The sequence below is a fragment of the Ambystoma mexicanum genome, chromosome 6q (genome assembly GCF_040938575.1).
Source record: "Ambystoma mexicanum isolate Mex_15411 chromosome 6q, UKY_AmexF1_1, whole genome shotgun sequence".
Classification (NCBI taxonomy): Eukaryota; Metazoa; Chordata; class Amphibia; order Caudata; family Ambystomatidae; genus Ambystoma; species Ambystoma mexicanum.
In genome coordinates this window covers 1,527,931,395-1,527,949,647 of record NC_090937.1, presented here as the reverse complement: position 1 = coordinate 1,527,949,647, position 18,253 = coordinate 1,527,931,395, and the positions used below count along the sequence as shown (strand labels likewise).

Below are 18,253 nucleotides of genomic sequence, written 5' to 3'. Positions count from 1 at the left end.
CCACTGTAAATGGGCCCACCAAGTGATCCACACATTAGGTCTATGTATCATTCTCTAAGGCTGTGTGTGCATTGATGACTGGGCATGCACAAAGTGTGGCTGTTCACAAACCCAATGAGGCTCTTCTTATATGGGAGAGGCAACAGTTCCAGCAGAATGAGAAGCAGAATGGCCCAGAGCCATGGTGGGGAGACAGCGGTTGCAGCCTATAGAACCTCACATCCAAATTCCGTGGCTGCCTGAATGAGTATATTTGGTTTATGTTTAAATACGCTTTTAATGTAATTGTGAGTTTGTCCATCTTGAAACTATAACTTCAACAAAATAATGTATAAGGTTATTCTAGGTTTGGATAATGTCCTTTTTCAGCTATACAAGTGTTACATTTTTGCTATGACTACAATATACACTGGAACTGATCATTATACATGAATATTGTGCATTTTTTTAAACGATCAGTTTACAATGTTAGTACAATTATATTATTTTTTTAATAGCTCCTTTTGATGAGAGGGCACAGCATTTTGTCTCTCAAAATACAATGTTCTTCCTTTTCGGAAGGGGTCCCGCTCAGAACCAAGCCAATGTTGACTTTCTACAATAAAGACAAATTAGAACATAACAAATGCAGTTTCAGACCATTCAGCCTGTCCTCTATTCCTGGTCATAGTCTGTCAGAACCCCATCACCCACTACACAACCTACCCTAGTCTCCCTCGCCTCCCCCTTTACCAACCGTGCACCCTCAGTGTGATCAGGACTTTCCTGCAGGACAGATGCCATGACGTATCCAAATACCCAGCAGTCGCTGCTACTCTCGCTCTACCCTTGAACATAAAAGAACCTCCTTTAGTCAGTAATAGCTTGCTTAACTCTGGCAAACACACTGCTGATAACGCAACGGTCATCCAAAAAGCACGATATACTTGAGACAGAGTGAGATAAAGAGAGATGGAGAGAGAAAGAGAGGGACTTTACATTTTACTATAGATTGTGAGTGGAATCAAGCATACAGATGTGTTGTTGTGGGGCGCCTGAAGGACGTTGGGACCATCACTTGTACTTTAGCATTAGTAATCTGTGTTTATATGTGTTGAACCATTGTTGAGGTTCTCTATTTTTATTCTTTTTAGGCTACAGTGGGAATTTCACAGCAGTTGCCACCTGATTCTGAAACAGGTGGCGCTGTTGCTAATGCAGCACTCCGAGCTCCAAGGAAGGGTGGCTTTGAAAGCAGGTCATCACAGAATCAAGCACTGGGTGAGGTATGGATTTACTACAAGGTGACATTAGATGCTGCATATGTCTACCACCAGGGCATACCTTCTTATGTTGCTTACTTAGTTAAGATTATCTTGTTTTTGTATTTGAATGAACTCAAAAGTTGAATTTATTCTCCTCTAATTTTTTATGGAGCACTTTATTACTCATATCATGAGTTTGCAGGTATTTGGAGTGCTAATATAACCAAACTGTATTTCTGTTGCCACCAGCTGCAATTGCAGTAAATCAACAGGATCACAGGTTTAGATGATTCCCTATTGTGGTGTCCCTTTGGACTCTACTGGGGATTGTCAGGATTACTGCATGCAGTAATGCGCACAAACCTGACCACTACTTGTTCTGGTGGATTTTCATAACAGATGGTTTTTTGATGCATGGGTTTTTTAACCCCTACAACTGTTTGGCGCAGTAATTCTGAGTCTGATTCTGATTCTAAAGCGCTGACTGTTTTCTGTCAATGCTGCACTTTTAAGGGGGCCCTATGACTCAGCACAGGGTTAAGAAAGGCTCCACCACCTTCAACAGACACCCGTATCCCATCAATTTCTAGGATTTCCTTCTTTCAAATGATCACATTATTTATAAAAGTTCTCATCAGCAGGCTTCTTAACATACATGATAGGTGCCACATAACTGCTCTCTGTCTGTGCTACGCAGCATGTCCGCATCAGGAAGTCATATAAAAGTCAGAGGGGCACATATTAAAGCCCTGTAACATAACTCTGATTTTTGTTAGATCATCCAAGTCCTGGCTGTTCTCTAGACGAGATGGCATGAGTGGTATTTGGGTTGGTCTATCCATACTCTGTAATCATTTTACATTCAGCAGTTCACCTGATCAATCAAGCAAGTTAATTTGACTACATAACACCACTTCATTTTTTCTTTGAATTGACTTTTCGGTGTTGGCGTCATTGCTTGCATTACTTTTAAGGCTGGCGAGGGATACCAATCGATTTGTTTGGCTGGGAAGCTGCTCATCGCAAATTGGACAGTGGCCACACAAAGAAAAGTTGTGTGCAGAGCTGAGATTCTCAAACAAAGAGTAGCTACTTATTGTAATGGATCTTTCATTACTGATAATGTTTCTGGAACTCTCACCTCATGCCGTTTGCAGCGCTAGGAACCCATTTTATTTTGGACAGTGATAATAGCAGATCTTTAGGCAGACGTTTCTATCGTTTCACTGATAATGCCTTTCTTTGTATTTAATTTACGCGTTATATTGCATTTTTATTCCTTTTGTTTATACTAGTTTTGAAAAGAGTTGTGGGTTTGTAAATATACAAGTTAGGTCAAGCAGGTTTTATAGCTTTCAACTTATTAAGCCCGGCGACCGGTTTCCATATGATTCCTAATTGGAGAGTGTTGCATATGTAAGGATAACAGAGGTCACAGAACCCCACCTCCGAATAATACAGTATATTCGCATCCTTACCAAAAGATGCGCCACTAAAATAAATATGGTGGAAAGCCTTTTTATTTTAACCAAAACAATAAAAACTCCATTAGGATAGGCCCTTCAATGACACATGTTTCGGCAATTAGTGCCTTTTTTAAATCTAGGGCATTCATTGCATGATACTAGTGTTTCCAGTGTTGAGAATCTCACTTTAGAATAATGTGCATTTTACGGGTTAATCCCATCGCTCAAATCATTGAGTCAATCCTAACGCGTCGGCTCTCCAGATTACGTGACTCAAAAGGAACTAATTGCCGATACACGTGTCATCGAAGGGCCTATCCTAAGGGAGTATTTATTGTTTTGGTTCAAATAAAAAGGCTTTCCACCATATTTATTTTTGCGGTGCATCTTTTGGTAAGGATTTGAATATATTGTAAATATACAACTTATCACTATTATTTGAATGTTTGAACCTGAGTACAAGGCCCCTTTACTCCCTGAAACGAATAAAAAGATAAAATAAAGTGTGTCAGACATAACAGATTTGAATGTCACCGTCAGGGCAGCAAAACACTTGCAAAACTATTCTACGGTCAACTCTTCTTTTTTGACAGCAATTTAAACAATCATTAATGCTCTATTCTAGAATTTACTATATTACTCCCAACCTTGTTCTTTCTATCTGCCATAGTTTAAAAAAATTAGTTAAGAGACAGTTAACGTGAAACAATTCAACACAACAAGATCCATGAAATTGGGCAGGTGTTGGAAGCAACAACTTTAACTCAGGATAGGACCTCAAAAATAAGAGCCTTTGTATTGCCAACAGAGACTTAGGGCCTCATTATAAGTATGGAGGTAGCCATGCCGCTATTTGGGACATGGCTACCCCCATACGTGTGGAAAAGTGCCAAAAATCTACATCTGGCCGACCCCTTGTGGGCGACCATGCAACAGTCTTAGACAATCTCCTGGGGGGTGTGGATCACTATGCCCCCCCCTGCTCTTCTATCTCAGTGCCTTTTGTGCACTGTGTTACTCCTATCTTACTCTCTGGACACATAAACACAAAGAAAACACATGAATCGATTCAACAATAGAAACACTTTTATTCATACATAGCAATGCATGATGCAAACACTTCTATAATGCAAATCTCGAATTTGCACCTTTTATGCTTTTGGTGCAAATCTACCATGCAGTGTAATAACTGTAAGCCTTACAGGCTTCTAATGCAAGCAATACAATTCCTCTCCATTCCACACCATACTTCACACTCTCTCTGTAAGACAAACCCTGTCTGGTTACCCCATCTATCATGTCAGCCAAAGCTCTATGTGAGTGTCTGTTCTAATTCCCTATGCATGTGTCTTATTCAGCAATACTCCCCTTTCTCTGTGTTGCTCTGTCTCTCCTCTCCCACTAACTTCTGCAACCAGTCAGTCGTCAGGGCCAGGCCTCTCTCTGCCAGATCCCTGCCAGATCCCATCAGCTCTGCTCAGAATGCTTCCCCAATGCTCCCTCAATCTCAGAGTCATCCAAACGTCTCTCCTATGCCACCGCCAAACATCTCTCTTCCATCTCAGTGTCAGCTCCCTCGATCTCAAAACTCCATCTCCAACAACTAGAATCTCGAACTACCAACTCCCTCTCTCCTCAGAGAGCAAACCAGCAGAGAGCAGCAACTACCTCAAACCTCAGAGCCTCACCTCTCATTAAACTGTTAAATGACGTACATAAATCTCTATGGTTACACTTGTTCTCTCTCTGTCATCATGTCTAAATGTGAGCAGTGCCTAAAAGTCTGTGATGCATGTACTTGTACTTTTCAACCACTCCGCGTTCTGGTCAATCACTGCGTGTTCTGGTCAATGTGACATTTTCTACATATCTATACCATATCTATGCCATGGTCTTCTTCTGTCTGCCTGCGGTACACTATCTTACCATCTATTCATATTCCTCCATTCAAATACATTCAAATCCCTCTATCCTTCTGCATGTTTCTGCCTGCAAAGCTCTCCCTCGTTCCATGTCTCTGCCCCCACCTTCCTCTCTGTCTGCGAAGCACAACCCAGACCCTGATAAGGCCTCCCCTGCCTTCCGCACCCGGACAAAGGTCGCGTTATCTGTCTGCCAAGCAACTGTTTATGCATATTTGTCCACTGTAACTCATAACAATCTCTCCGCACTCCGCAGTGCTTCTGTGTGTCTCAATTCAAGATGGTTTAGGAGCCAGCTACATGCTTTCTAGCGTTTACTCTTTCTCTCGCAAACCCAAGCGTTATCTATAATGCAAACTTCATGCATATTCTAAGTGCACACTGAATGCATACATGTCTCTCTACATGCATACATAATACATAACAATATATCTCTACATGTATAGCGTGTCTCTACATGGCAATTCAAATATAACAGGCCTCATTCTATTGCAAATACAAATGCATACAAAGTGGCAGTCTAATGATGTCACTACTAATCAGTACTAATCAGAATGTATGATGGATAACTAAACAGGATGCAATGATGGATAACTGGATCCCTAAATGGGTAATGATTCCATAATAATGGGTAATGATTCCATAATGATAACAAACCAGGCTTTTCCATACTATCAGGTACCGGGTCCGGGTTCCCTGAATGGGGAAATACCGAGCCATTCCGACCTTGGAGGACCCAGTATTTCCCCATTCAGGGAACCCAGATCCTGTGCATCCCCATTCGCATTCGAGCCCCCATAGGGCTCAATGGGAATGGGGAGCATGCTAACAACGGGCCCGTTAATGACGGGCCCGTTGTTAGCATGCTGGCCTGCTCGTGGGACCCGCTAAGGACGCCTGTTTTTACCAGGCGACCTTAGCAGGTCCAGCGAGGAGGCCTCACAATGAGGCAGTAGGGGGTTAACGGGGCGGGCAGCTCTACAGGCCCCGTTAGCCCCCTACCACCTACGTTGTAATGAGGCCATTAGTAGTGACCCAGAGACTTTGCTTTGATTTAAACCTCTTATCTGTTTTAGTTTTGGGCACTTTTCACATTTTTGGGCAAATTGTAATTGTTTATTTGTAGAGCACTTATACACAAGTGAAGTGCTTCAAAGCACTTCAAGGCGGGAAAGGGAACAAGGGAATACTGTAGTCATTCTTGGGCCTTGAAGATTATGAATTATCTAAATCTTAACCAAACTAAAAAATAACCAGCATACTAGGCATTGGGCATTTCAAATAGAGCAAGTGTATGACAGGAGGGAAGGTGAGGAGGGGGGGAGAAGGAAGGAGCATACAATCAATACTGCTGTACTAGGCCTAACGACTTGTCTGAATAGTACAAGTGCATGAGAGAAAATGTGGAAAGAAGGAGGGGGAAAAGGACATACAGAACAATAAACTACCCTACTAGGCCTGGCTCCATTTCCGATTGATTGATGAGTAGGACATCATCAATAATGCGTCTGTGCACAACTGTTTCATGCGCAACCAAGGTAGGGAGGGGAGACGAGAGGAGGACGAGACAAACGATCTTGCTAGGCCTAGTGTATTCAAGGTTGTGTAAGTGCGCAGACAGGAAGTGCAAGTGAGGGGAAGAAAATGCGCCCAGTCCATCAGGGGCTGGGTTTAAGTGCAGAGAGGTTGCCCCTCACATGGAATGTATTCCGAGTACAGTAGTGCAAGGCAGAGTGCAGAGGCCCGGAGGCAAGTGTGGGACGGCAAGGGAGCCTGGGACCTGTGAGGGTCTGGAGGTTCACCAGGCAACCAGTCAGCAAAAATGAGCAGAGTTGAGGAGGATAAAGGATGAGGGAGGCAGCAGGGGGAAGTAGGCGGTTAGCAAGGGAGCGGGAGAGAGAAGGGGGAAGAGAAGAAGAAGGTCTTTAGGAGCTTCCTGAACTTGAGGAGGTCCAGCTCAAGACGAAGAGAGGCAGGGAGGCTGTTCCAGAGGGAGGCACCTGCAGAGGATAAAGTTCTACTCCCAAATCGATGTTAGCGGAATCGACACACCCGCAGACATTTGGAGGAGGCCGAGTGGAGGGCTCTAGAAGGAGAGTATTTAGGAAGAGTGCATTGTAGGTAGTGCGGTCCCCTGCCCCAGAAAGCCTTGTGGACTAGGCAGAGGGACTTGAACTTGATCCTTGCAGCCAATGGGAGCCAGTGGAGGGATTTAATCGCCGGAGAGATGCAATCCCTGGGCTTGAGGCCAAGGATAAGTCTTGCGGGTTCTGTTCTGGATAAGTTGAAGAGGTCGGAGAGTAGAAGAAGGAAGATTGAGAAAGAGACGGTTGCAGTATTCCAGTCTAGAGAGAACCAGGGCTCTGAAGAAGGTGAGCCACTGGGGGAAAGTGAGAAAAGGTAGAATACATCTGAGGAGGTGAAGCTGGTAGTGGGACTTTTTAGAGATGTCCGAGATCTGAGAAGAGAAGGAGAGAGTGGAGTCGAAGATGCCCCCAGATATTTTGCCTCACTGGTGGGTGACGATGCACAGCCAAGGGAGGCCGCCATAGTGCAAGCGGGAAATAGGGAGCAGGAGTCCCAATGAGGACGATCTCTATCTTGCTGCCATTAAGGCAGAGAGGCACACCAGGACTGAACTGCAGGTACAGTCAGGGATGAGCTAGGAGGAGGAGGGGGCCGAGGGTAGCCTGAAAAGAGCTGTGTGTCATCCGTGAAAGTTGGAGGTGAAGGCAGAAATCCTGTGGGCCTAAGGTGCCATGTAGACATTGAAGAACCAGGCGGATAGATTAGATCCCTGGGGAACACCACAAGTAGAGAGAGTGATAGCGGAGAGAAAGGACCCAAGTTTCACCTGGGATGGACGAGCTGAGAGAAAGGACTCTAACCACGCCAGGGCCTGTTTTGTTATGCCCAGGGTATCACCACGCGGACGGGAGATCAGGATGTTGTGGTTTACCGTATCAAAAGCAGAAGAGATGTCAAGAAGGATGAGGACAGAGGGAGAGTTAGAGTCCAGATTTGAGAGCAGGTCTTCACGTGTGTTCAGAAGAGCAGTTTCCGTGCCTCTGTATGTTGTGACTCCAGACTGATGGTCATGGAGACTGCCAAAAGTGTGGAGGGTAAGCTGAGAGATGGCCAGCTTCTCCAAGAGTTTGCCCAGGAAAGGAGTTATAGAGATCAGTGATAGTTTCCCAGAATGGAGGGGTCGGCAGAGGGTTTGATGCAGCCTTGAATATGGACTCTTTTCTTGGACCGGGTGCAGAGTCTGTATTGCTTTTGCAGAAGGTGGATGTTAAGAACCTGCAGCAGGAGGAATTGGAAGGAGGAGGAAAGGAGAGAAGATGCCAGGTCGGTCCATTCCGAGAAGAAGAGGGTGGACTTTCCCAGCGGTAGATAGAAGGTGGCCAGAGTAAGAGTGGAGACAGGCGAAAGAGAGAGCCTGCAGACCAGACATTCGAAGTAGGAATAGGCGTGAGTGGGAATGATGGAAACAGGGATCCACTCAGGAAAGGCCAGGGCTACTCCCCCTCCAGGCTTGTTGGGCCTGGGTTCAGAAAGGATCTTGTAGCCTTCAGGGAGAAGTGTGTCAAAACTTGTGACAGAGCTGTCCTTAAACCATGACTCAGTGAAAGCAAGAACATCAAGGTCCAGGTGTTCAAGGAGGTGACAGATGTCAGAGGAGTGGTTGACTGCAGAGTGAGAGTTAAGCATGGCAACGTGGAGCTGATTGCCTTTTTTGAAAGACTATCAAAGGGGTATAGAGGGATTTATTGGCACCTCACTCACATCTTATTTCACTATCAGATGTCCTGCAAAGACAATCCTCTGTGGTACCCAACTGTTTAGCATTTGCTGATGTTTTGTATGTTTTCCAAATGATCCCCACTATGTGTTACTGTTTGTGAAAAGTTTTACACACTAATGGCATCCAGTAGTCCTCCGATCTATGCTTCAGTCTTTACTTGTGTTAATACATCTCTTTGTCTGTTCTTAGACATGCAGACCAGATAGCCTGAATGCAACATTCTTTTTCTTCTTTTTTGATGCAAGTTCAGGGTCCAACTAATCTTCAGCCGTTTCACTGCGCATAAAGGTCATAGGCAAGGTCTGTATTAGGATTCAGAAAAGCATTTGCTTACAGTTTCTAAATATATACTATTTAAATTGCACAAATAGGACCAGAATTGACGTGATATTCCTAGATGCAGGTAAAGCCTGTTAAAGAATTGATTCTTGCGCTGACAACAGAAAAGAGTAATTTTGAACCTGCTGCAAACTTTATCTTTCAGTGACAGACAGTGATGTCAAAATCCAATCTGCAGGAAATAGACACATAGAAATCATGAATTGATGATTAAAAGTAAAATAAGTTAATACTCTCCTAAGGAGTTGAGAGAAGCTAATTTTAGATACCAAAGAAACATGTGTAATGTATCAGTCCAAAAGAAACGTAGTAAGATTTCTGACCTGTGAAGATAGTCCTCTTAACGTCTCCAGTCAGAAAGTGTCGTCCCATGGAGAGGAACTGGCATTAACAGTTAGCAAATTCATCTTAGTGGGTTTGATTTTAGACAGCATTCAATGCGGACATGATTCAACAGCTAAGGCATCTCTATTTACAGATAGCTTTACAAAGATATGTGTGTCATCTGCATGCCTTAATTAAATAAATACTATCAGCCAATAGGAACTTACATAGGTTAAAAGGTAAGGGAGGAAGAATGGATCCCTAAGGGACTCTGCACGTCAGAGACTTTTTTTGAGACATAGTTATCTAACTTCACTGATCGTGATTGTGGTGGCACTTGCTCCCCCAAATGTACTTTTCAATCAAGGTTTAGTGCAACGTTCTTGCTGTAACATAGAGTTTATGTGAAAAAGAACTGTGCCAACTAGGTGTACCAAATTTGGCAGTTTTTTGCCAGGTGTTTGTTTTGGTATTTAATTTCTTCTTGGATACGGCCTCACGCCGCCCACAACCCACCACCACGACCTACAAATCAATCACCTGCTCCTCCCTCCTATACCCTCCCTCCCAAATTGTTCATGTTTACCCTGTTTTTGAATTTGTTTAACCATCTGTATCAGGTTACACTTCAAATCATGGTCTGAACAGATCTGTCATATTTCTTTTTTAAGGACCGAAAGCCTGTTCCATTATCCTCCCCTGTGCCTTTTGTCTCTGCACCTACTAAAAATGGTGTTAGAGTACAGACAGGTATTCCTGAACGAACCGTTAGGAGGAAGGAGAGCGGCTTGCCAAGAAGAGAAGCTGTGGATGAAAGATTGGATGGCCATATGGTAACGTTCTTACAGTAAAATTTATAAGCTGACAATTTTGGCACTTTGCTTGCATTGTACTAATAAAGTGGGAATGGTCAATTGTTTAGGCATTTCATACTCTTATTTTAGGGTTACATTAGCACTCTGTAATGTTGACCTCAAAACAACCAATCAGGTGATGAGGCCATAGAGGTGACATGATACCAGGTATTCATTATTTTGGTGGTTGGGTGGGCAAGGGATGGGGTAAGGGTGGAAGGATACCAGGTGGTGCTTTAGTTTAAGGTAAGTATAAACATAAGGAGAACTCAGAATCTATGATGTTTCCTTGCCAAGATTTGTTTGAGGCCCATTTGCAAAAAGTGGGGCGAGTCCCATGCCCACCCGCAAGCTTCCCCACATCCCCCCAACCTTAATAAATACCTATAACCCCATCTACATCGGTGGCTAAAGTTGATAAAACAAACTCAAAAAATGGGCTAGAACCTCCCATCCATGTTACTGATGCCTTTCTCATTCCTCCAAATTGGTTGGAAAAGGGATACAGGAGGCAGTGCACAGATGACATATAATTGTAGATGAGCAAATATCAACAATGGGGTGAAGATCACATTTGAGTTCCAGGGAACATCGGAGGCAACTTGACTTTTGCTCATTCAGAATACTTTATTGGAAAACATCCAGTGTTTTTGATAATTACTAGTCTACATACAATTCTATATTGCAATGCTCCCTCACCTTCTGCTTCTGGCACCATGGTCAATGGTGCATCAAAATGAAAACACTGGGCCTCATTACGAGTCCGGCAGTAACCCTACCGCTGCTACCGACAGGTGACCGCCAGACCTGTACAAAATTAACGGCGCCTGACTTCCTGGTGCCACCGGGCTATTAAAAGTCTGGCGGCCGGGAAATGAAGCGCTGGTAATTTTGTCAATTCCCATTCCCATAGACTCCCATAGGACTCTATGAGAGTGGGGACACAGAAGCACTGGCACTGTTTTTGCTTCCGTGATGGCTTTGCCTACCATGACTGCTGTGCCCGGCAGCATCAGACCTGTCGGGCACAGCACTCTGGCAGGCAAACCTGTAGTTTGCCGGTCTGGAAACAAGAGTGCTGGGGAACTTATGAACTGACTATATCTCTGCGACAGAATGCATTCTTTCATGTTGCATTTCAGGCTTCGCATTGGAATGATGTCTTAAAGGAATAGTGCGCTCAGAAATATTAATTGCTAAAATTATGGCCAATAGTCTGAAACATAGTTTAGACATATTTTGAATGAAAGTTCCTATGTAAACACTTTGAGCAAACGAGGCTCAAAGTGTTTACATGGGAGCATCCATTTTGTGATTTCAGGCCGCCTCCTCGGCTCTGCCTTTGCGGCACTAAACAAGCAGCAAAGCCCCCTACTGGAACTTTTGCTTACTGCAGCCAGAGCAGGGCTGAGGAGGCTGCCTTCACTTTCATTTTACGTTTTCGGTGCTCCCCAGGCCCAGGGAAGCACAGAAAACGTAAAATGAAGGCAAAAAGCAGAGACACATCAATTAAAAATACAACGTTGTTGTATTTGTGATTGCCGTGGTTGGAAAAGCACGGAAATCATAAATACAACAACGTTGTTATTCTGACAGCGGCAGCTTTCGCGTGGAGTCTCCTGGGCTCCTCCAACCCTGAGGGAGTCCAAGAGACTCCAAGCGAAAGCTGCTGCATTCAGAATAACAACGTTGTTGGATTTGTAAATACTGCAGCATTTTCAAATGCAACAACGTTGTATTTCTCACTGCAGCACCTTTCGCTAGGAGTCTCCTAGACTCCCTCAAGGTTGGGGGAGCCCAGGAGACACCACGCCAAAGCTGCCACAGTGAGAAGCACTGCAGCATTTCAAAACACCTGCATTGTGTTTCTGCCTGCAGCGGCTTTCACTTTGGGGCTTGCGGGCTCCCCCGGATTTGTCTCTGCCTGCCTTGGCTTTCACTTTGGGGCTCCGGGGCTCCCCCGGAGACCCAAAGTGATAGCCAAGGCAGGCAGAAACACAATGCGGTTCTGGTTCAAAAACACTGCAGATTTTCTTTCTAAGTTTCTCAGGCTTCTCCGGCTCAGAGGGGCGCGAGAAACTTAGAAAGAAACCCGCAACATTTTTAAATACAGCAATGCTGTATTTATGTTTGCGGTAGCTTCAGCTTGGAGCCCAGAGGGCTCCGACCTCTGGGCTCCAAGCTAAAGCTACCGCAAACATAAATACAACTTTTTAAAAGCTGCGTTTTTATTTCTAAGTTTTCCGGGCTACTCCAGCCTGGAAAACTTAGAAAAAAAACGCAGCTAGTGCTTATTTAAAAAAAAGGAATTAGCACTTACCGAGATGCAGCTTTCCTGCCTGCAGTCTCTGATCTCTGCCCTCTGGCACCAATGAAGCAAAAGCCACCCAGTGGTAGCTTTTGTTTGCTACAGCTAGCTGGCTTTTGCTTCATTAGCGCCGCAAAGGCAAGCACAGGCGGCATCCATTTCACAAAATGGATGCCTTCTAGTGCTTCCCATTTTAAAGTTTGAGCTTCATTTGCTCAATACTTTACATAGGGACTTTAAAAAAAAATGCAGATTTTTTTTTTTATTGCCCATCTTTTTTGCCAATAATATTTCTGAGCGCACCATTCCTTTAAAATCTGGCAACTAGAGCTGAATAATTTCACTTCACTGCTGTATCTTGCATTATGGAGTGTATCCATTGTGTTTTTTAGGCAACAGATAATCCTGCTCGCCACCGGACCACAAGTCCCACATCCTTCGTTCCTAATTCAAGAAATGTACCTGGAAATGTCCAAAAATCACAAATTCCAAGAATGGTCCTGCATCCCTCAACTAGAGAACCACGGGACATCCAACCAGCTGTATGTAATGTGCTCTTTATTTTCTGTATTTATGATTGGTCCAATAATCCAATAATTCTGGAAACTGTCAGTCAATGTTGCCAATCTAGCAATGGGACTTTTGTGAATTGAACAAACTAAGTGGTGGGAATACTACCTTATTTATGCTCAATCTCCCATGCGCTTTGCCATGGTTTAATTTTGAAGGTAGGGCTAAACAACCACACATGTGACCTGAACAAGGAACACTCAAAATGTACGCCTTATACTGTTCTTGACAAGTTTTGTTTCATCTGACACACAACAAAGTGGGGCATTCTGATCCCTAAGATTGACATCCTCCCTGGTCCTCCTCCTCCTCAGTTAGCCCCAGACCAGAGAGACCCACTGGAGAAGGGAGCCATGGCAGCTACACAGGCAATGCATATATACAGCTACAGTGGTGCAAGTGGTACTTAGCTGGTAGATCTCATGGGGAGAGTAATCCTCCATGGGACCAGTGACAATCATTTTGGGAGAATGCGGTATTCCCCACCTTCCTATCTGCCCCTCCTTCCTTTAATACCACTCAATACCTTATAGTTTCCCACACTTACATTCATCTTTGTAGAGTTCAGGAAGTTGAGTCTCAAGAAAATACTGAGACAAAGAAGAATGAAACTGAACTCTATAGAGATCAGAAGTTCAGTACTATGATGAGGAGGAGCGGGGGAGCAATGCAGACTATTGATGTGAACCAAAAGATGCGGTCTTGTTGTTGGAGACTGACTATTTGCGGAATAAAAATTAGAAGATGGACTAACTCGGGTGTCAAGCCTGCCCCGGAAGAACCAAGAGCGAAGTTTGAATGCTACAACGGTGGAACCACAGGAAGAAGCTGTAAACCGGGAAAATGTTGGAACAAATGCACCGTCCGCAGAGGTGCTGGCACGAATCAGCAGACCCAGGCAAGCGAGAGAGTGCCCAAGTGCAGGTAACACTTGGGATGCCTCCTGGTGCCAAGTTGTGCAGCCCGACACACTGAAGCTGAAGGGAGCCGCGCAACCTGACATGCTGAAGGGAGCTGAGCAGACCGACACGCTGGACATGAAGCAGGGTCATGCAAGGCAGCGCAAGAAGGAACAAGAGAAAGCAGAAGTTTGTCCAGAGAGTGGGAAGAGCCCAAGCAGGACACCATGCTGCCGGAGCCCGGAATCAAGGTACTGTTGTTACCTGGGTTCGTGAGAGGGGCTGTAAACGGAACAAGTGAACCCTAAGAAAGGTCAGGGACTCAAAGCAAGTAGAAGCTAATGATATGTGAGTATAAGGACAAACAATGCACCACATCAGTATCACGCTTAGCAGGAGAGTGAACGAAGTGTATTGGAAGGCCGATGTAAATGGCTCTAGGCTCAAGGGAATTACAGAAGCTAAGTCGAGTTGTAGACAAGTACAAGAGGAAAGTAAAGTTGAAAAAAACTGTGTAACCTATTATATGTGGAACAGTACCTGGCAGGAGAGTACGCCAGGTCTGTTCAGTGGGACAGTGCAACACACCAGGGTCTGGGACTCATATGAAGGTGATGAAGCCCCACACAAGCAAGCCACAGGGTCAGGGACCCGCACACAACGAAGAGGCACTTCAAAGGGGCTGAGGCCCAAAGCATGTCGGGGGGAGGGGGCGGCGGATCAGAGACGCGTGAAAGTCAAAAAGGGTCAGGGACACACACAGGATGGCCGGAACCAGTCAGGGAGAACCTGAGACAGCCCAGAAGGATCGAGGCCCACATGAGAAAGTCATGGAGAGCCCAAACCAACTCAGAGGGATCTGGGACCTATGTGGAAAAGTGCAAGAGATTAAATAAGGGGATGAGGACCCACTTTAAAAGACAGAGACATTTGCTTGAGTTCTGAATTCTACAGTCAAGTCTGGCAGGATAATGAGTTGGCACCACAGTTTTGAACTGGAAACAAGGGAAAGGGACTACCCCCTTTTTGGATACTTGGGAATTGTGTCACTCATTGTGCTTTCACATCATGAACAGAACTTTGAAGGGCTGTGTCCAGTGAAGCGAGAGAAGCCCCCCACCCCCTGAATTAAGAAGATACCCTGTTTCCTCTATTTAGTTTAGTGCAAGATCGGAAATAGGTTTGGACACAGGACAGTGGGCATTTTACGTTACGGACATCCTGACAGAGTCCTTAGTATTTTATTCAGGTAGGGCAACCCCTCATAGACATAGGGAAATATAGGTTTTCCTTTCCTTTTATGTATACAAAAAAAGTCTTTGCCAACAAACAAGCCAGCACTGTGTCAGACTTTTACTTTTGCACCCTTACAGTAAGAATATACAGTACCTTGATAGCACAGTATGAGAAATAGCAGGGTACCGTAGTGCAAGAACAGCAGTGAACTGGGAGCCCAGTTTGACAAATAGCAGATGCAGGTATATAGTGACAGAATAGAGTTGTGCTCAGAGCCCAGTGTGATGAATAGCAGGTGTGAACCTAATACTTGCATAGAAGCATGATGGAAGATTAGCATGAAAAATAGCAGCGGTGTCTAGCTACAGAATAGATGTCCACCGAGAGCACTATATGAGAAATAGCATGGTTAGCTATTGTAACAGAGGCACGCTCTGAAGCATAGTGCAAAGTGTGGCTTGGCCTAAGAGCCAAATGATGAGCCGTTCCATTAGGAAATAAATGTGTAAATAAGGCAATGTAAAGAGCTGTAAATCACAGCTGTGACATAGTAAAGCAAGCTACATTTAGCTTCTGTATAATAAACGGTACAAATGGTTACATATTCCTTATTTGCAAGCAAAAATAAACTAGCCAATCTCCAAGACCGTAGAGTAAACACTTTCAGCATTATTTTAAATGGGTCAGAAGGAGAAATGAGCGCTGTAAGGAACTCATGGTGGCAACAGTAAAGACAGACACACACAAGTGATCACAGTTCAAGGGTGTTTATTAAAATGTATGTAGGTTGGATATCTAAACCTAAATCTAAGATGGGAGCAAGCGTCGACCATCAAATGACAACAAAGCAGTCCCAGTGGCATTGTGTCAAATAGAAAGGGACTATACCAAGAAACCTATTGCTAAACCTTACAACTAATACAAAAAGGTGTGGGATGGGATGGTTTTCAAGAAAAGAAAGAAGTGTTCACAAATAATATGTGAGGATGCAGCAGCTTGGGTCTCCCTTCCCCACATTTTGAGCATGAGGTAAAGTGGGATCTTGGAGCACAGTACACTCTTGAGTTTCCCCAATACGAGACAACAGTTCCACTTACAGCTATCAGGGCCATCGATGGCCAAGTTTTGTTTCTCTTGAAAGTCTCTTGCCTTCGAGGGCCTGGCGTATTCAATAACAAAACACCTGTTCCTACAACAAAAATGAAAGTTTGTTTCCTGGTTTTACTTTGGATGAGGATTCTTCACCCATGGGTCACCCTCATCCGGGGGCTTTTTTGGAGCAGCACCCACGTGGTGCTGGCCCCCTTCTGCAGCTGGTCTCCACTTAACAATTTTACAGTTCTTGAAACTTTTCTCACTTTGCCACTCTGCGTCTTTCATTCACCACAGCCCTGTTCTTATCGGCTCTCCCTTCAACTCACCGGCTGTGATGAACCGCTTGGCTTTCCTCGTAGCTGGAGTCAAGGCTGGAACCACAAAAGCAGGAGGCTCCTTCGCTCTGGTTTATCAGCCTCGACACGCTCTGTGTACCGTTGACATCTGCTGCAACACACTTGGGCGATTGTCCTTGGTCTTACGTTTCCTTCTGTGGAAGTTTTGCGGGTCTGTGTCGAAGAGCAAGGACGCGTCTCTCCTTGTTAGCCTCTCGATATTTGCCGCCTTTCTCCTCCTCTTGAACTGCCGGGTCTGGATAGCTGTCTCATCGTGCGGGTGCCTTGCTCATACTGCGCTCTCGTGCTCCACCTTTTATCCCTGTGGGGAAGGGAAAGGGCTGCCAGGTTTATGTGATTCTGATCAATTGCCTGACTTTGCCTAACCCTTGTTTTGGGACATGTCAGGTAAACGGATCTGGTGTTAGTCCGTTCTCTTGAGTGTCGTGCAAAAGTGTTTGTGTCGGAAAAGGGGAGGGGGCAGTGGTTTTGAATGTCCTACGTGGTGGGGAAAAAGTGTTGAAAGAAGGGGGATACTGCATCTCACCGATCAGTGTCCCACTCTCTGAGGGCCCCCATCCAGGTGATCCTCCCTCACTGGTCCACCCCCAGGAAATGGATCCAATAGCAATGGACGTGTCCTGGCCACCTCAATGACAGATCCCTGCGGGCTAGCTAAGGAGACACCTTCAGGTTTATGACAGCGCATACAAAGCAAGCACAGTGCATGTGCGCCTCCGTTTCCGGCTATGCCCTATTTTCCAGCAGTGACAATGCAGAGGAGGGGCATGGAGCAGAGATGAGGGATCTGCTGTGCTGACTTCCTCCGTCTTGTCAGTGTGTTTCGTTTTATGCCTGTTTGAGATTTTCATGCACGGTTCATTACTGCTATAGTGTTATCTCGCAGGCCATTATCAAACTTTGGCCTTACCATTGATTGAGCCATCACGTGCACTCCTGCGGGAATCTGCACATTGGTCTCTATAGTTTAACCTGGCAAAAGGCAGGGGTATCGCATTTACATTTTTTATTATTTTTTTTACCCTGGAAATGCTAGGAGAGACACTTTTATGATAAAGACACAAGGAAGTTGAGTCTATGATAACAGTGTCGGAATGGAGGAGAAAATAAATCTGATCCTTGGGGTTAACCTAAGGGGATCAAAGGTCCTTTGTCCACTGTCCAATTCCATGCACTAAGGAATAATATTTGAGGGTGCTCACACCCGGAATCGTTACCCAATACACCCACAGTTTGAGTGTGTTTTAAATGCCACAGCCTGACTCATTTTTGGCCTTTACACTTAACTTCCACTAATGGTGTCTCTCTCTTAGCATAAGTATTTATGGAACCAACAATTACCGGGGAAAGAGCCTATGCTTCCACACCCATGCCCTGGGGCCACGTAGGTAATACTCTCCTTCTGAGGTACAACCATATGTTTCCGCCTACGTGGCCTTCTGGTCACTTGGATATTGTCAGAATTCCCCCCTCTTGTTACTTTTCAGGCTGCATGTCATTATTAGCGCCCAGTCAATGGTCACTTCGACACACTACTAGCTCTTCTCCAACTACTTAAAGAATTCCATTGTCTGCTAAGCTCCAGGCTCATCAGGGTGGCAAGGTCCTGCTTTCTCTTACGCTCATATCTCGTACTAGCACTTGGGCTATAGTCTTCTCAACGATGCCTGGCTCGGGACCCCTTCTGGGTGATGGTTCCTAGCAGCTTCTTTGTACCTCTCCTACTAACCACTCTAAACCTCTATGCCTCCTGGCTTAGCTAACAGCTGTGTTCTACTTCTAATGCTCCTGATGATGGCACATCAACTCCCTGGAATGCAGACCAGTGGGCC

At 44.9% G+C, this 18,253-nt stretch overlaps 1 protein-coding gene across 1 annotated transcript in view; it reads left to right on the top strand.

Annotated features, from left to right (window-relative positions):
- The window catches only part of LOC138516813 (uncharacterized), a 263,771-nt gene that overhangs the window by 232,610 nt on the left and 12,908 nt on the right, over positions 1-18,253 (top strand). Inside the window, exons 5-7 of the mRNA XM_069632224.1 lie at positions 1,134-1,265; positions 9,775-9,936; positions 12,658-12,807. Coding sequence (XP_069488325.1) covers positions 1,134-1,265; positions 9,775-9,936; positions 12,658-12,807 — 444 coding nt within the window. The remainder of the gene's footprint in view (positions 1-1,133; positions 1,266-9,774; positions 9,937-12,657; positions 12,808-18,253) is intronic.